The sequence below is a fragment of the Nothobranchius furzeri genome, chromosome 17, assembly GCF_043380555.1.
Source record: "Nothobranchius furzeri strain GRZ-AD chromosome 17, NfurGRZ-RIMD1, whole genome shotgun sequence".
Taxonomy (NCBI): domain Eukaryota; kingdom Metazoa; phylum Chordata; class Actinopteri; order Cyprinodontiformes; family Nothobranchiidae; genus Nothobranchius; species Nothobranchius furzeri.
The window spans coordinates 23,570,286-23,590,282 of NC_091757.1; the positions used below are offsets into that span (position 1 = coordinate 23,570,286).

The 19,997-nt window shown below is 47.0% G+C and overlaps 1 protein-coding gene across 2 annotated transcripts; it reads right to left on the reverse strand.

Moving 5' to 3' along the window:
- Positions 1-503: 503 nt before the first annotated feature.
- isl1a (ISL LIM homeobox 1a) lies at positions 504-4,651 on the reverse strand. Of its 2 annotated transcripts, none has more exons than XM_054737763.2 (6): positions 4,463-4,651; positions 3,983-4,172; positions 3,251-3,510; positions 2,524-2,807; positions 2,273-2,440; positions 504-1,221 (listed from the first exon to the last, which is right to left on the reverse strand). In XM_054737763.2, the coding sequence occupies exons 1-6, from the start codon at positions 4,488-4,490 to the stop codon at positions 1,105-1,107; spliced, it is 1,047 nt and encodes a 348-aa protein (XP_054593738.1). In that variant the 5' UTR covers positions 4,491-4,651; the 3' UTR covers positions 504-1,104. The 2 variants fall into 2 exon arrangements, with proteins under 2 accessions (XP_054593738.1, XP_054593737.1); XM_054737762.2 differs by having other exon boundaries at positions 2,524-2,810; positions 4,463-4,649.
- Between the last annotated feature and the right edge of the window lie 15,346 nt (positions 4,652-19,997).

Consider the following 19,997-nt stretch of genomic DNA (forward strand, 5'->3'; position numbering starts at 1 on the left):
CACATTCACGTGCTCTAATCTAAACTTGGACGTTTTAAATGAACTTGTTGTTGAACGTCGGTTGCCGGTGTGATTCCCGTGGCCTTATCCAGGAAACTCCAGTCTGCTCTAAAGATGGAGCCTCAGCAGCATCCTTGTTCATCCCGCTTTGATCTCAGGTGACCCGATGGTGAAGACATAAAATATGTCAGTGTTACTAATTAATCATCAGAAGTCCCGAAAATCACCAGAACCAGTATCTAAAACAGTGTTTTGGGTCTGGTTTTAGTTTGGTGTGATCCGAACCACATCTGGGCTGGAACCAAACACTCTGACCAGCAGAAGCCATCCGAGTTTTGATCGGACTCCGGAGTCACAGGTGTGTATGCAGACGGCTGTAAAACTCTAATAATCGTGTTTATAATGAAGTTACTGATGAGAGCTCGTTCTGGGAGCGGAGGGGCAACGGGGGGGGGGGGGGGGGGGGGGTCTTTAGAATGAAACTGAACTCAAACGCAACAAACTCAAATATCTTCTTTTTTACTTCATTTACGAAAGTTACACAAAAGGTGGCAAATTTATCGGCAATAAATAATAAATAATTCTGTTGCACGGGGACAGACACACACCATCTTGGTTCAGAGAGCTAACTCGTGAGTAATTTACACATCTTTGGGACAGAAAAGAAAACGCCTGTTGGTCTGGACGGACACCACCTCAAACACGTCCCACGGAGCCTGGCGGGAGAGGTATACCTTGTTGCAAGTGCCTCGTGGGCCATGAAGGAAACCAATTACTGGAGCAGAACCGGAGCCGTTCTCCTCCAAATGGACCGTTCGGTCATTATCAGGATGGATGAGATAAAAAATCACCAGTTTCTGCTCAGAGCCGCTGAGCGCGTGCAGTCTGTCTTTTAGATTCCCATTCCGTCTTCTCTTTTTGGCAACTGTAAGGCGAGAGGATGGCCAGCACCGGCCACCGGGCGTCCGTCCGCCGGGTCGGGATGAGCGGGTGGCTGTGATAAATCCCATGATTGTCTTCACAGTGTCAACATACAACCGGTGGGTTGCTGGGTGCTGTCGGAGGAATGGGACGGTGCTTCGGTCCGCGCGCCGGTGCGGCCGCTCAGGCCTCGATGGGGCTGGACACCATGCTGTTCGGCGTGTCGGGAAGCTGGGACGACATGGACGCTACCTCGCTGCCGGTCGAGTTGGACCCCGGTCCTCCCTCCGAGAAGCTGACCTGCAGGACGCATGAGACTGTTACCGGAGCCGCGAGAGATGCGGGGTGTTGCGCACTGCCGTTAATGTGCGCGTGACAGACATACAGCCAGAAAATAAAAATAAACATGGAATTATATTATTAACATCAGGCCCAACCAGCAGCTGGTTTTAGGTCTTCACCTTCACCTCCCTCATGTTATAACAACAACAATAATAATAATAACAATAATAATAATAATAATAATATAAATAATAATAATGTGTATTAAAAATAATAGTAATTTTTATTCATATTTATATTGTTATTATTATTGTTGTTGTTAATAATAATAATAATAATAATAATAATAACAATAATAATAATGTGTATTAAAAATAATAGTAATTTTTATTCATATTTATATTGTTATTATTATTGTTGTTGTTAATATTAATAATAATAATAATAATAATAATAATAATAATAATAATGTGTATTAAAAAGTAATAGTAATTTTTATTCATACTTATATTAATATTATTATATTATTATTGTTAATAATAATACTACTACTAATAATAATAATAATAATAATATTATTATTATTATTATTATTATTATTATTATTATTATTATTAATAATAATAATAATAATAATAATAATAATCATCATCATCATCATGAGTGAAAAGAGAAACAGTCTGATGAGCGGCGCACAGCCTCAGGGTCCCGGTCTAGCGAGACCACGTTCCGGGTCTGGTTTCCTTGATCAGAAGGACAGACGCCGTCCCGGGCGGTTCTCGGGTCCAGGACCCGGGCCGCGCGGGTCTGCTGCTGCAGAAGACAGCAGGATGAGGGGAACGCTTTTAGTTTTCTCCTGTCTGAGAGAACATTAAAATGATTTGCGTACATGTGCAGTCCGAATTGATTCTACGGAACCGTGAGCTGGACGGATGTAGGGTCATTCTAGATGAGCGTGGTGTGGTGACGGAGTTTAAAACTGATAAAACAGACTTGGAACACGGAAGGTTCTAGATCTGGAACAGGCTGAGTTCTAACAGGTTCTAGAGGTGAGGAGGGCAGCTCGCACCAGTTGCTGGAAGGCCGGCTGGTCGATGTCGCTCTGCAGGGCGAAGTCGCTGAGGACCTTCCAGGGCGGCTGGTAGCTCTGGACCTCCACCGGGTTCGCCTGGATCCCGCCGTCGTGCCGCTCCGGGCTGGCCGCGACCATCGGGGTCCCCGTCATGCCCTGGATGTTCTGCATGGAAAGGGCAGCTGTGGTCAGTGCGCGCGCGCGCACGGTGTGTGTGTGTGTGTGTGTGTGTTTCCGCGGTGCCTCACCGTCTTGTCGTTGGGCTGCTGCTGCTGCAGCTGCTTCATCAGAATACTCTTCTTCTTGTCCTTGCACCGTTTGTTCTGGAACCAGACCCGGATCACCCGCGGGCTCAGGCCGGTCATCTCCACTAGCTGCTCCTTCATCAGGGCGTCGGGTCTCGGGTTGGCGTTGTAGCAGGTCCGCAGCGTGTGCAGCTGTTTCTCGTTCAGCACCGTCCGGACCCGGGTGGTCTTCTCCGGCTGCTTGTGGACGTGTGGTCGCAGCGCAGGCTGCCGAGCGGAGATCGGTTCTGCTGTTGGACAAGATGGAGACAGTCCAGCAGAATTAATGCATCAGGGCGCAGAATCAGAACCACATACTTATGGTATCGTGTAGTCATTCAGACCCAGAACCAGTCCTGATCTATCGGTGGGGAGGGGGACTGGAGACTGAATCAGGACCGGACTCTAGTCCACCTGGGCCACTCTGAGACACGTGACATGAAAGCACACACAACCAAACGCTGTGCACTGATGCGCGTGTTGGATGCGCCGACACTGAGGCTGAGGCCCGGTCCGGATTGCCTCAGCACGCCGGTGCTGCTCAGCGACCAGGCGCGCGGTGCGCAACCCTGCTGCGGGTTTACGGACATCACTTAAATGTTAACCGACGGTTGCAGGAGCGCAGTCTGCTGTAACTGTTTATAAATGTGTAGTTTGACCCATCCGAACCAGGGCCCTCCCCGCCCTGTACCTGCCATCTGCAGCGGTCTGGCTGGATGAAGCGGGCTGAGCGGGTCTCCGCTGCCCAAGCTGGCCCGTTCCACCACGTCATGGTCGGCTCGGCAGAACAGTCCGTCCTCTCGAAGAGCGAACTCGTCTCCCGGGATGAGCTGTCGGCTGCAGGCCACGCAGCGGAAACACTCGATGTGGTAGACTTTGGACCGAGCCCTCATCACGAAGTCATTCTTGCTGAAGCCGATATTACATTTAGCGCATTTTATCCCGTATAACCTGTCCCACACACACACACACACACACACACACACACACGCACACACACACACACAGTAAAACATTACATGTTAGAACAGGGTCTGGTTTTCATGACAAGTAAATTATTTTGGTTTTTTTCTCATCGTTGTTTCCTCTTAACATGATACCACTTATCGTTAAGGTGTGTGTGTGTGTGTGTGTGTGTGTGTGTGTGTGTGTGTGTGTGTGTGTGTGTGTGTGTGTGTGTGTGTGTGTGTGTGTGTGTGTGTGTGTGTGTGGTGGTCCCATGATTCTCATGGACAGAAACTTTGGTTCTTCAAGTTTGGATAGAGACACGACGTCTTTCAGTCAGAACCAGAACTCCACGGACGGAGAACCAGCCCAGTATCAGCTGGTTCTCGGTACATAAAACAAATGTCTATAATTCTAGTCTCCGTGGCCCTCCGGTTCTGGTCGGTAGAGATGTCCCGTCCCGTCCCGGTCGTCCTACCTGATATAGTCCCGTTTACAGTAAGTCTTTCCGTCCCTGACAAAGCACGTGCAGGACTCGTCCAGGTACTGGCTGCACTCAGCACATTTGAGACAGGCGGCGTGCCACTCCAAGTCCGGGGAGACCCGCAGGATGTACTGGTCATGGATCTGGTTCCCGCACCCCACGCATAGAGACACCAGCCGCTTCTCTGCAAGGACAGCAAGACACCGTGGTGTTGTCGTGATGATAATAATAATAATAATAATAATAATAATAATAATAATAATAATAATAATAATTGTTATTATTATTATCATTATTATTATTGTTATTATTATAGCGTCATCATAGTTAAATTGACGTCATTAAACTATTTTAGCTCCTACGGGCCTGAAAGCAGATCTAACTTTCTTCTTCGCGGGTTTTAAACGGAAGCCAGTTAAAAGGCCTGACTACATGAGAGGAAGTTCGGACGGTGACAATCAAAGCGCGTCTTACTTTTCGGCGGGTCCCCCATGTCTCCCATGTCTGTAAAGTAAGGCGATGTGAGGTCCACTGTCTCCGCGGGCTGCGGCGCCTGGAAGCCGGGGTCTGCGCTCCGCCTCGGGCCGGGAGCGCTGCGGTCCAGCCTCGGTGAGGAAGTGTGTGTGTGTTTTCCACCGGTGTGTGTGTGTGCAGCTCTGATCCTGGCAAGCGGCGGGGCTGACGTAGGACATCAGCACGTCATCTGCATGAACAGCGGATTGGCTCTGCAGACTCTCAAACGTGTACGAGCTCCCACGTGCGAGCAAAGGCGCGCGCGCGCACTCACACACACACACACACACATTCTTGGGCCCTCTGCTGCACATCGCTCCTGACCGTTTAAAGGCTGTTTTAATTTTATTTCTACATTTAAATTTTAAATATCTTTATAAATAAAACGAACATTTTCATTCGGATCTTAGGAAATGTTTGTCAACGTGAATAAAGAAAAGTCAGGACTGAACCGTGGCCCGTGTTCTCTCTAGCCCCTCACATGCTGCAGCTGCATTTGCATATTGCACGGGCCGTGCACGTGCACGCAGCACGGACAGCGGACCGTGTCACATCCCTTCAGAGCCCCTAAAGGCCGGACTACCTGTCAGAGCTGCTCCTGAAGCACAGCGAAGCAGAGCTTTTCAGCAGGAGCCTTCAATCAGGACGCGCCGCCGGACCGGGACGCACGGCGGCAGCTCAGGCACGCGCCAACACGCCCTCTTGTGTCTGTCAGCCACCAATCCCGCAAACACACCCGGGGACCGAGCATCAGGGTGATTAGATGAGCAGACGTGAGCGGTGATGTTGCAGAGCGAACCTGAGGAGATATTCCCCTGACGTCTGCTCTGGTCTTAGCACCGGTTCTGTTTCAGGTTCGGTTCTTTACCCACAACAGGAACCACTCAGCGCAACAGGCCCGCTGGGCCGCGGCTGCTGGTTTGTTTATTACGAATAAAAGTGCTGCACCTGGGTGAAAACATCTCTTCACACCAGAAAGCTGCTGAATGTCTCTCCGCGCCTCGGGTCCAGTTCGGAGGTTCCGGATCAGATCAGCGCCCTTGGGCCAGCTGTCATGCTATTTCTGCTAGAGAGCTTTAACAAATGAAAAAACCAAACGAAAAGAAGAGTATGATGATGAAAGTGAGTTTCTGCAGGTCGGTGTGAACGAACCAAGAACTGGGCCTGCTGCCGGACGCTTGGTTTGGTTTTAAATGTGAAATCAATTCATTTATAGTTTAAAAGAAAAACAAGCGCAAAAATGCTCGATCAGGGATTTTAGACTCGCTACAGGAGAGAGAGCAGGCGACGTTCAGCTTCAACCGGCCCGACTAGAAACCAGCTAAAATGTTGTTGGAAAAATGGATTTAACATAAAAAATAACGTCCACCCCCTTTTCTTCCGGCTCCTCCCGGTGATGGTTACAGAAAACGGTACAACACCGGGCAGCACGACGCGCTACCCTAACAGGAAGGTGGCGCGTGAAGTGGAGCAGTTTGATCCAGATGTTGAGGACTGGATGAGGCGGTTCCGGGCTTGTTCGTTCCAGAGGTGCATCTTTCGTTTTTTGTTTTTTTAAACCTTTAATTGGCTGGTTTCCACCAGATTCTAGCTCAACACGGTGATGCTTTATTTACATGCTGAGCAGCAGAATTCTGAATAAACTCACTTTTAACTCACGTAAGAACGTCATAGTTTTCATTTATTCACAAGCGCTTGAAAGCAAGGCAGCTTTATTTGTACATTTCATACACAGAAGCTGTGTAAGTGCTTTCCAGAGGCAAGATCAGCACCAACATAAAACCTCAACATAAAACAGCAGATTATAGTCAGATCTGAAATAAGGAACAAGTAAACGTGCACAGGTAAATGCGGAGGAGTTACAGTGCAGAAGGTGCAACACAAGAAACAATTTTCCTTGTTTTTATTCCAAGCCAACGCACGGAAAACATGTGACACTGCCTCAGGAAGTAAGGAATTAATCACACCCAACATTTTAGCATTGACCTGATAAATATAAATAATAAATAAATATTTGGTGTAACCTCAGTTTCTTACCTTCAAGTGAAGTAATGTTTGTAGTTGAAGCAACTCAATTATTACAGGTTGCTTCTTATAAAAAAAATTAGGTTGGATGTTTTTTTACTTAATGTAAATATTTGATTAAATCTAACCAGAAAATCTGACTGTGACGAAATTTGACCTTTTAAGTTATCTCAAGTGAATAATTGCAGTTGTCATCATGTAAATATTGTCATACATCACGTGACTGCGGAGAGCCAGGAAAGGTGACACACATGGAACTGATTGTAGGCGTTTTATTAATTTTGACCGTTGGTACGGCACAGCAGTTCTGTCCCTTTGACCGACCTCCTCACTAAAGCCTGATTCACACATCTGCGTCTGCGTCGGTGTGGACACACGCAACGCCATTATGCGTCGGTGCAAGGGCTCTCCGAGGGCTCACAGAGGGTGACGGAGACACGCCCGAAAATGTAAACATCCGTCGAAAGTGACGGAGAACGCAAGCTTGTGACTGGTCAGGACGCTGCTTCCTGTATATTCGTCACCAGCACCACTGTAGCGCCATTAAAAAGTAAACAGATATTTAGCAGCAGACCCCAAACAGATCGAAGAACACGTCGTGGAAAAAGTCAGAATGCAAAAGCATTGATTCACCCGAGAGTGAAGGAGTACAAAATACGGAGGAAACGTGGATGGAAATGATGTAAAATGTGGGTTTGGAGGTGTCTGAAATCTATAAACACATTAGTGAATACACCAGATACATGAGTGGTGTGGTGGCAGGACACCACAGAACAGCGCTACGCCCTCTGGTGTCCTGGCGGGGAACTGCTTTGCAACACTCCGCTGCCTGAACAGAAGTTCAAATGTGAAAACCTTTCCGACACTCCAGCGCGCGTCTCCGTTGTGGAGCTCACAGAGAAGTATAAATTAGGCTTTATGGTGCCAGTACAACACAACAAGTAACACTAAATCTGCAACAGTGAACAAAGTCATAAAGGTAACGTCCTGTTAGCCATCAACACACAATGGTGAAAATACATCTCCACGTTTGATCCATCCCCTTGGGGAGAGGTGAGCTGCAGCAGCGGTCGTGCTCGGGAACTATTTGGTAGTTTAACCCCCCGATCCAACCAAGAAAAGCTGGGTGTCAATCAGGGAGGCCTTGGGTCCCAATTTTAGAGTGTTGGTACGACCCGACCAGAATTTCAACCCCGATCTCCCAGAGTGCACACTTCACTACCAGGCCACTGAGCTGGTGGATAATAACTAAGAACATGACTACCCACAATGCACCTCACCCACTGAAGCTCCCGCAGTGAGCGGGGTCATTACATTATAAATTACATATAAACTAAAGTGATAACACTACAGTTATTAAACATGCGCAAAGTCCTTTAAAACAACAGTGTTGCTCTTTGAAACGTAGAGAGGGATCAAACAAATGTCTGCAGAGTTAGCATGGGTGCATCTGCCCTGAATACACATCTAGGTATTTTTTCTTTTGCTCTTGCTCTTTTCACTGTGACTCTAAAACGGAAGCTGTGGGTTGAGGTGGAAAAGAAAAGGTATGTTGCCAGAACCACGTTTTGAGGAGCGCACATGCGCAAATCACACTCAACCTAACAAAAGTGCTTTGCTCAAAACATTGGTGTGTGTGTGTGTGTGTGTGTCTTTGCTTGCACGTGGGAGCTCGTGCACGCATGAGAATCTGTAGAGCCCAAACACTTTGGAGTAACATTTGAATATTAGGGATAGAAGAAACAACGTCTCGGTCACTCCTGTTCATTAGCTGCCCTTCTTTCCACTGACCTGGAGCTCTGGAGAATTAGGAATGCTTCTGTAGCAGCTGCTGTCAGCACAGACCTGGCAACCCCACACACTCACATATTATTGGCTCTGGAACAAGTGGCAGCTGGCGGGTTTTTTTGGGTACCATTTTTAAGTTCGTTTTGAGATGTGCTAACCACATATCACCACTAGGGGATGCCAAATTCCCATTCTTTTGCATCACACAACTTGACCCCGACAGACCTGGTACCAGGCCCACGAGCATTTTCAGCAACAAGGTTGTTCCAAAAACATGCTTAATGTTCACCATTCTATGCAAACTGCACATGTATGGGACGAGGCTCGTCTCAATGATAGGATCCATGTTTTCTACTTGAGCAGTACCCACTGACAATAAGCCGCTAAATGAAAACAAATCAAAGCTAAATTCCTGAAGTCAAACGCGTAAATTCAGTCTTAACTTTGCTAGTTTATGGTCATAACAACCCATGTTATAATAAAAACACCCACTTGGTTTGTTTAATTCCTTGTCCTAAGGTTAGCGTTTATAACACATTTGTTAAGTTTTATTACTGTTGGATCAACTTTTATGGTAAATTTCATGTTTTTAATACTGGGTACGATTGTTTGGTACAAATTCTGTGGTTTTAGTTTAGTAAAGGACATCTAAAAGATTGGAGATATAAGGTGGACCCAAACGGCCTTATGTTGGTACTTACACATTTGGGTCAGTCTGGTCGGGGGAGGATTCAATTCAATGCAGTTCAATTCAAGTCAACTTTATTTATATAGTGCTGTAGCGACATGAATGACCTCATATTTGTGACCCAAAGGTCACACTTTCCCAGCTGGGTCGAGCTGTAGCTTTTGTTCCACAGATTAGCCGTCAGGAGTCCGTCCCAAGATGAAGGACACTTCAAGATTTTTAACTGTTTATTACAATCGTATAATAATCATCATGGTTCATTATGAATGCATTTAATTACTGAAATGACTTATTATTCTTTGGGTTAATACTAATTATTATTTATGATAATCAGTAATGTGTGATCAGTAACCAGAAGGCCATTGGCACGTGTACACATCATGCAGGGGGCTGATCCAGGGTAAAGTTAACCACCTCACACGTCTTTGCTCCATAACATCAAGCTTTCCAACGCTGAGAGGGCGTGTTCTGAGCTTTTGTTAAAACCAAATCGCTGCAGCTGAACTTCAGCTCGTGAACCATCCCAGAGGACGAGGGTCGGCCGCCCCAGCCTCACTAAGCATTCTGTCACGCCGATAGAATCGCTCCGAATAAACACACCGGTAACCAGCTGATGCAAAACTCCTTCAGAGTTGAGCCAGACGCGAGCTCAACCCTGCGACAACTTTGGACCAGAGAGTCGGTTTCACTCAGGTCTTCTCTACCTGACCGAGTACCCAGAGGCTGACAACATCCTCCCTTTGACCTCCAGATCCACACAGAGGGTCGTCTAACTGGGTGAGGCAGAACACAGATTGTGTCCGATGCTGTTCTCTCTAAGAACCCATCAGTTAGCTGCAAAACAACGTTTTTCACCCAGAACGCTTTCTCTCTCTGAAAGAAATCTTCTGAGATTCATTCTCGCATCCAAACCTCGCATTTCATTTTAGCTTTCCATCCAGACACAGGTTGGTTTAATTACAAGTTTTAATATCAAGCTGTTACAAATGGTCATTTTTAAAAGTGTTAGTAATAAATTCTTAACTTTTTAAACCTGACTCTTGTTTGAAATGAAACACAGAATGGTGTATATTTGGTTATTGAATAGAAAAAGATTCCTTTAAGCTTCTGATTCAATAAATAAACTTTTGCTAAAATTTAATTATCTTAAATTAAAAATTAATCTTTGGATTAAAAATAGACCAAGACAGTTAGTGTATGAACTTCTATCGATTGCATTAATATCCTAGATGTTTGTGCATAAGTTTATATGCTAATGTGTCCGATCTTTTCTCAGGATCTAACCAAACTGATAGCAAACCGTGTTAAATCCTAGTATGTAGACGTGCCCACGCTACAGCGCCAAATCACGACAAGAGTCGTCTCAACACCTTCACACAGTAAACATTCCAACACAGGTCAGGTCAATAAGTTAATCAGAATTAATGTTTCCTATATAAGGAACCCAGCAGGTTGCATCAAGTCACTGACTAGTGTCAGTGACTATACAGCAATCCTCATACTAAGCAAGCATATAGCGACAGTGGAGAGGAAAACTCCCTTTTAACAGGAAGAAACCTCCAGAGAATCCTGGCTCAGTATAAGCAGCCATCCTCCACGACTCACTGGGGATGGAGAAGACACACACACACACACACACACACACACACACACACACTCACACGCACACACACACACACACACACACACACACACACACACACACACACACACACACACACGCACACAGTAATGTGTCCATGGTTACATTGTGATTTCTTAGTAAATATTCTATTTGGTGAAAGATAAACTGGATTGTATTTATCCTAGTGGATCTATAATTAAACGGGTAAACTAGCAGAAGTTTAGAGATGGGTCTGAAGCTGCTATGGAGAGAGGGGTCCAGACTCGGTTTTTTAAGAAGCGGGTGGATTACAGCGTTCTTAAAGTAAGCAGGGACCTGACCAGAGACCAGAGAAGCATTAATTATAGAGAGCACGCTGGGACCGATGGACTGAAAAGCACTTTTAAACAAAGATGAGGGTAAGATGTGGAGGGGGCATGCAGAGGTCTTCATAGAGTTCACTAGTTTGGTTAACTCAGGCAAAGAAACAGGAGCAAAGCTATCTAGGATGATGGGCCTGGTTGGAGTCGGGAGAGGCAGCGATAAGGCCAGGGCTGCTGCTAGGCTTTTAGAGGCCCTAAGCTTGATTGGCCAGGGAGGACCCCCAACCCCCGAGCTGGAGTCAGGTCAAGACCCCGATGAGGACGACGAGCATGCAGTTGAGCTTCCCTGAGACGGTTTCTGACAGTTTGTGCAGAAATTGTTTGGTTCTGCAAACCAACTGTTTCAGCAGCTGTCTGAGTGGCGGGTCTCAGACGACCTTGGAGGTGAACCTGCTGGATGTGGAGGTCACCATCACACATTTAGACTGATTCGTGAACAATGTTTGAGAGGAATGGTGAGATTGTGCATGTGGAATGAATTTTAGATCTTTAAGTCCATCTCAAGAAAAATGGGAGCAAAAACAAAAGTGTTGCGTTTATATTTTTGTTCAGTGTGTATGAAACTTTCTTCAGAGCAGCATTACAGAATATTAACACAACAACTGTAGGTTCCAGAACGTACCAAATAACCTGAACAAGCTCCTGCTGGTGTGACAGCGGCAGATGTGAATGAAAGCTACCTTTGTGTCATCCTACCTCCTCCACGCCGTTATTCTAAATATTAACTATTTACTGATTTATCAACAGGATTGTTTCAGTTATTAATCTATCAGTCCAAAGTTTTACATTTGACACATTTTATGATTCTTCATTTAGTTAACACTATGGGACTGTCAGAAAGTGACATTTTGACCCCTGCCAGTGCAGCACAGAATGGTAAAGATGACCTAAAGACGGCTGATCATTTGAATCATACAGAAGTAAACACAGCAGACATAATAACCGTTTAATGAGCAGTGATTGGTTCATTTACAAGGTTACTGTCAACTACAACACACACTGGAGAACAAGAGGTTGTTTGCTGTCAGACAGCTGATAGGCTACATGGAAACAGCCAACAACAACATGGTAAACAAAGACTTTTGAAAGATGCGTAAAATTTATAGAAGATTGAATTTATGACTCACTTCATCCAATAATTAGATTTTCTGACTGACCCGTCTCCAAAGCTCAACTAAGGTGTGCACATGAGTAAATGTTAGGGGAAAAGTGGTTTTGGTTGACATTACTGCTTCAAAACCATAACTGCCTTTCTTAGTAAAACACCTGTTGCTTCATTAACCCGTTCACTGTCAATGACGACTAAAGTCGTCATTTGCTTTTTTTTTTTTTACTGTTTGAGCATCGGATCGAGCCCCCGCGCTGAGAGAACAAACATCTCAGCCCTGAAGCCGATCTTCATCCGCATACGTCACACGTCACACGATCAGGAAGCAGCACATCCATGTGTTAGGAGATCGTTTTGGGCCGTTCCTGTAAAATAAGTGAGGCGCGAACCGGAGAAGCGTCTGCCGATCACAATTCAACAACGGATTATGAAAGAACGGATAACGCTCGAAACACGCGGATTCTTCCTGATGTAAGAGGTGAGTCTCCGCTTTGTTTTGGTTGTTTTGGCGTCGACATCATGCTAGCGCGCAACGTTCTGTGACTGTTAAAAAAACAGTAAAAACGGTGAGAAACGCTGGCAGCGAAGGCCGGCAGCGAATGAGTTAAGTGCAAGGGTTATCTTGTGCCAGTCCTCCCGTCTCAACAGGGAGGACACCGACCTTCCCCAGATCGTGCTGTTCTGTGTTATCGGTAACACTCCCATGAGAAACAGAATGTTGGCTGAATGCACGTGGGTTTGTGTGAAGGAAATGTGACATTGTTTTTACTCCCTACGTTAAACAGCTTTCCACCTGACGGAGCAGTTTAGGAATGTGACGTGTGTGCGTTGTTTGTGTGGGCTTGGTATCCTAGGAGACGAGCCTGTAACTCTGTAACTCGAGAAGGCCCCGCCTTCTTCATCCTGTCTATCAATAAAACTTATTGTGGGACAGAATCGCGTATGCGCAACCCCCCCGCTGGCTGATTCTACTCGCCAATAGGAGGAGGTAGGCGTGAACCTTCAGCTGGAAAATCAGGCAGTAGTGTCACCTCAATAACAGTCGGACCACAGTCGGTGATCTGAAAAGCAGCACTTGACAGCCTAAAGGCAGGCCTGCAGGGTTTTAAACTCAGCACATCTCAGTGCTCTCCACATCAGGGCTGGTGAAGGTTCTCAGTCATCCAGGTTGTGGTAATCCAAAGGCGTTCAGATGGAGGCAACTGGACTTCTTTGGTTTCTTGAAGATGTTTCACTTCTCCTCCAAAAGGTTTTATCAATTCATTTACTTTATCAGCATAAAACGTTGATTTGGGGGTGACTTGTTCTTTAAAGATAAGGTAAAAGCCATGTTGGATTGTCCTACTCCTGCCACTTGTGCCAATTCCTGACAATGGCTGGTTATTATAGAAGTTTCTGGAGGAACTTCTCCACAGTAGCTCGACCAGTGGCATAGTAGGTTTGAGCTGGGCCCTGGTGCACGTGTCCCTTTATTAATATTTTGGTAACATTTATGAGTCGACTAATCTGATTTTCTTTATCCCACCGATTACACTTTTGGGTCTCAGAAGGTTCAAGTTGAATTTAACATCACCTTGGACCATGACAGAAGATAATAAAGTTCCAGAACTTCTGACACAGCAGCATGATGTTGTCACACGTTTTTATTTCTCTCGGTCCCCAAACAGTAGATGAGTCTGATCGTCATCATCAGCACCTGACAGTCGCCGTTTCTCACAGCTGGCATCCATCCCTGCCCCTCTGCAGCAGCACACACTAAAGATTCAACCCTGAACCGGTTCTCCCAACACGAACGCTAACAAGCCCGAATGCACTAGAGTTGAGTTTCATTAGTGACCACACACAGGGGCGGTCCTAGATCACAGGCAAAAAGGCAAAATGCAGAAAGACCTTGTTTCCAAATGATGGTACATGTATTTAAATGGATCTAGTAAATGATGAAAAAATGAAATGTTTCTTTAAAACACATTGCTTTGGTGTGTTGGACTATTTGTAACTCCTTCATGTGTTGAGATTTTCTTTTACAGAAAAGATGTGCTGAGGTCCTGCTGAAGTTCCCTGCCAGAAATGGGACCCCAGGGGACACGAGCACAGGAGGCTCTGATGTGTGGCCTGATGGCGGGACACTCAGATAGTGGGACAATCCAGAGTCTGAACTTCTGGAACCATAAATTCAGGTGGAGGCGGGACCACCTCAGGCAAAGATCCAGGCAGAGGCAGGTACACAGGAGACTCAAACTCAGGAGGAGGTGGGAACACCTCGTGCATGAACCCCTCAGTAGGCGGAGCCACTTGGACAGGCCGGACCTCAAGGTTCGGCTGCAACGTGGACCCCCATGGACCTTCCAGAGATGAGTAGGAGGCGTCAGAAGGGGCGACACCAGGCCATGAACGCAGACCATGAGGTGAGGAGTCCGATTCTTTTGAGACCTGACCAACCAGAAGACTGGAGGTGGCGCCAGGACAAACTGTGCCTTGCCAGCAACGCTGACCTGGAGGAGAAGCCTGGACCCTGGGCTGTCATGGTGTGGAACCAGGAGAAGAGGAGGTCTCAGGAGGGGCTGCACTGAACTAGGAATGTGGAGAAGCTTGGACCCGCTCCTCACAATGTGGACCAACCCCTGGGGGACACACAGCCAGCCGGGAGCTGATGAAGCAGGGCTTGTCCAAAAGCTCAGCCCAGTTGAACCAGTGATCTGACAACCAACACTTCTTCTTCTTCTTTGGGTAAGGCAGGCTGGATGCCTTGCGGCGTATTGCTGCCACAGCAATACTAAGCCTACAGCCAAACCTGGCTACAGCCTGTCATAGACTCCAACCGCCCGTAGAGAACTTGACAACACCTCCACCCTGCGCCACTCCACCACCTCCAGTAAAGCCCTCAGACTGAACACAGTCACCCTCAATGCACCCAAAGCCCCAAACAAAGTCTGCCGCTCCTCCATGTATCGGCTGCACACCAGATGGTGCCCAACCGTCTCCAGATCTCCACACTCACACCTACCATTTGGGTGCCCACCAACCAGACCCCCCCCCCCCCCCGCCCCCCACCCCCCGCCGCAAGTCCAAGCCAGGTCATAACCACCGAGCCTCACCTCCTACGGAAAATATCCTGCCTATGACCACCCACCCATCTTTGTAAACCATAATAGGTCCACCCAATGCTCCCCACATCTCAGGAGGCCTGCCACATCCTCACAGCCACCTGACCAATCGCAGAGCGACACTCCAGAGGCCCCAACTCCACCCTGAAATCCACAACCTGCCTCCCCAGTGTGCCTTTAGCCACAGCATCCCCCCCGTTCATTACCCTCCACCCCCACATGTGCAGGAACCCAGATAAAACACACCTCACAACCCCTAACACCCAACTGATGTAACACCATCCTGACAGATGCCAGCAAGTCCGGTCAAGACCCGGAGCCCTGCCCCACCAGTGCTTCCAGGGCTGCTGCAGAGTCAGAGCATATAACGGACCGAGGTCGCTATGTAGAGCACACATACTAGCCACCAGCTCAGCCATAAACACTGAACAGCCATCCCGAACCACCAAACCCACCCTCACTCTACCACTCACCGGGTCCTTCGAGCCATCCGTAAACAACTGCAAATAAAATCCCCAAACCGTCCCCAGAAAACCCATAAAATCATCAGCCTTCCCAGCAGCCCGACCCTGACCCAAGAAAGAAAAATCAACCTCAGGTTCAGACAATAACCAGGGCAGAACCACAGTCCAAATCAAATGAGAACTCACAGGCCACTGGAGAAAGTCCAACTCCTTTGCTCGTGTAGCGTCATGAATGTCCTGTTTTTGACCTAAAGGTCATGATCTGCTGCGTCTGCTCGAGCAGAGACACAAAGTCTATGACAGGCTAATCTATATGAGATGGTGGCCAAGGTCTTTCATGCACTCTGCTCATCTGAACTGCTTCACCTCTGTTACAGTTCAATACTAAGACAAAGAACTATTTTGATAAATACATAATCAACAACTTTATTACCAATAATCATGTGAGCCCAATGTTCAATCAATCTGTGAAATAACAATGTTATTACTTGATATTATAATCCTGTGATCAGTAGTATTTTACAAGTTATTATAATCCTGGACATTTGCACTAGACACTGAAGACACGTAATGTTAAAAGTCACACGACACATTTCCTTTTGTCTGATCCAATCAGAACCTTCGTTTCTGACGCGAGGCGTGGTTATCTGTGGTGTTTGTATAAACCCTCTTTTGCATGTCACATTCTGATTCGCCAGTAAACCAAAATATGACAATTATAAAAACTATTCCACGCCACCTTTTCTTTAGTTCAAGTGTTCTAGAGAAGTTCGGACCGGCCATCTGGACTTCCTCTTCAGCCTTAAAGAACCTCAGACAAGCTGGATAAAATCTGTTGCAGTTACACCTGACCGCAACGGTTCCTTCAGAATAAAAGCTGAACCTCACGACCCCTTCAGGGTTTCGGAGACGCCAGTGATAACCTGTCGTGACCTGGAAGCATTCCAACACTAGTTTGGTCGGCACCGCTGCTTTTCTACCGGCTTCGGTACCAAAGAGGGTCCACGAGGACCTCGGCATTCTGGATCTGACGGAGGCTTCCCCTGGGGTACGTAGACCGACAGATGGCGTCTCATGTGTGTTATAAATCTCCTACTAAAGTTTAGAGCTAAACATTCACTCCCACTCAGAACTAACTGCTTCTCCAGATCCGCTGGTTCTGAATAACACTCCACACACACACCATCATCATTCATCACGTCTCACTCCACCTTAGTCCATCAGTCCACAGAGTGTTAAAGTTAGTCTTGTTTAAATTGTGTAGAAATAAATGTCTTAATTATTTTAGACCTGACTCTCTCTCTTTCCTTGGAGTTAATACGAAGTGTCGCTTAATCCCTGCAATAAAAAGTTCTGATCTTCTGGTTAAAATAGTCAAAGATCCATCAGATTGATATTTCATATTTCTATGGAATCTCACATTTTATGGTTCATAAGTAAGATGTAAACGACTCATTCTTTACACTCGTCTCCTCAGATGATTCGGGAAACCATCTCCAACTCTTCTGCTCGATCCCTCGAATTCCCGATGTCGTCTCAACAAAGCCATCGCAGGGGCAGACTCCCCTATGCACTTGACCTGCAGCAGGTAACAGAGCCCCAACTTGACCTGCCGAAACTCCAAAGGGATAACCCCAGCTTCAGCAAGGAGGGCTGCCACCGGGGACGACTGAAACCCCCCAGTACACACCCTCATAGCCGCTGCCTACAACACATCCAGCTGCTTCAGGGTCGAAGGTGCAGCTGAACCATACAGGAAACTCCCATAATCTAAGGCCGACCTGATCATACCGTCATAAACCAACATCAAAGTTGCTCTGTCCACCCCCCAGTCCGACCCGGCCAGACACCTCATAACATTCAGAATACAGCTACACTTGGTCACCAAGCCCTGCACATGCACCTTCCACATCAGTCTCTCATCCAACCATATGCCCAAGTACCTATACACTGACACCCGTTCCAAGTCCTGCCCCTCCAACCACAACCCCACCTTGGGAACCCTCCTCCTAAAACCAAAAACCTTAAACGTAGTCTTGGTAGAGGACAACACAAAGCCACAGTGTCTCGCCCAGGACTACAAACTTAAGATTCCAGCCATGCTTCCAGAAAGTCCCATCACCCGCAAACAGCGATCGTCCCACATCACCACCCAAGGATCAGGACGTTGAATAGAACCGGGCTGATCACACTGCCCTGCGGAGCCCCATTCTCTACCCCAACCGACTCGGATAGCTCAGAACCCACCTTTACCTGGATTGTTCCATCACATAGGAAGCCCCTGAGCCAACACCACATCCTGCCCTGCACCCTTGCTCTGTACAGAGACACCAGCAACCCATCCCTCCAAAGCATATCATAGGCCTCCTTGTTCGCCAAAGCCCGCCTGACCTCCAGCTCTAGGGGCGCTACCGCGTCCATAGTGGAACACTCCAGCTGAAACCCACACTGGTACCGGGCAAAGAAACCGCCACGCTCCAGGAAGTGCACCAACTGCGAGGTGACCACACGCTCCATCACTTTACATACAACAAACATCAAAGCAACAGACCTGTACCAATCCAGGGCCCCTGCGGGTTTCCCAGGCTTCATGAATGTAACAATGACCGTGTACATCAGTCAGTGGGCAAGCGACCAGTCCCCCAAACAAAGTTAAAAAAGGACAAGACCACCTCCAGGAATAGATCCCCAGCATGCTGCAGCAGCGGGTACCTCAATCCATCCCTCCCAGGACTAGTATCTCTCCCAGAATGAATGGCTCTCTTAAGCTTTACCATGGAGAAATAGAGGTTCAGGACATTGGATCGCTCCTCAACTTCTGTCAGCTGACCGAGAAAATTCGACACCACCCCCTCCTGGTAAGCACCGTCCTCGGCTGAGATGTTCACCAATCTATGAACCCTCTGAAAGTGAGCAGCCAACAGATCCGCCTTCGCCCCATCATCTGACGCCAACCAGCCCCCATCAACAAGCACAGGTTTCCCATGCTGCACTTGTGCACCTGACATTCTGTAAACACTACCTCACAGCGATGTGACAGTGGTACGGGGCCCCAAAGTGCCACAAAAATCCCTCCAGCCAGCCTTCTTCACAGCTCTCACCACCCTCCTAGCCTGCGCTCTCAACTTCTTATAGACTAGCACGTGCACTTCCACCAGATGCAGAACGTGCACTTCCACCGGATGCTTCATGAGCTGCCTATATGCCCAACTCCTCGCCCGTATGGCAACACCACATGCTTCAGTCTACCATGGGACCACTGACCGCCTAGCAAGGACCCGCTTTCTAGGTATAGTGGCCCCAGCCACCGATTTCACACACCCAGAGATGGCCGAATACAATTCACTCCCGGAGACCCCACCCCACCACCATCCCTCAACCGACGTGCTGCCTCAGCGTTTGAAACATTACGATCCGACCGATCGGCCTCAACAGCCACCGCCTCTCGATAAAATGCACTACCTCTAAAAGTAGTCTGGTGACAGCCCCCACAGTTGGAACAACAGAGGGCCTCCTCACACTGGAGACTACCATGGTCGCCGCACACCTTTTACACCTCCTAGCACCCATGCAGACTCCTGCCACATGGCCGAAATTCTGACACCGAAAGTGCCTCAAAGGTGCCCTCTCCTATTTTTTTTATTTTTATGTGACCAAACAATCAAAGTCAACAGGTTTTTTTAATCCTTTCTCTGGAAACTTTTATATTTTATCTCTACATCTAGCGCTACTCCAGAAGCTTCATTACATAGCCTTCTAGAACCATTACTGATTGGTCAATTAGGATGATTGACACATTTTCTGGATTGTTGGAGCCAATAGAATGTGTAGTGACTATCAAGTCCCACTTTTAGTCACCCTCGGGTGCAGGTGGAGGCAACGACTCGCTTCAACAATATTGTCCAGGCAGAAAGCGGGTTTGGGTTTATTGTCCCATTTATTGAATATGTTGACGATCACAAGCTGGGTCCACAATGGCTATTTCTTGTCCAGGTTTATGTAAATGATGAAAATTATAACGGCAAATTAGATGTGGCATACGAAACCAAACGAAGCGGTAAAAACCGTGTGACCTCCCGTCACCCACAAAACGCCAGTGCACTGCCACCTCAACACCTTTATAGGCTCCGCAGTGCCACCAGTGGTAATAGGAAATACAAACCATAGTGCAATAAACTGAAATGTACATAAAACATCAAAATAAACTTAGATAATAATATAATCTAAACCAAAACAATATTGGCTCCTACAGAATGAATGAATGCTGTATCAAGAGTAACTTCTCGTGATTCATTTTTTAGTTGTGTTTGGGGCATGTAAAAAGGACCACATG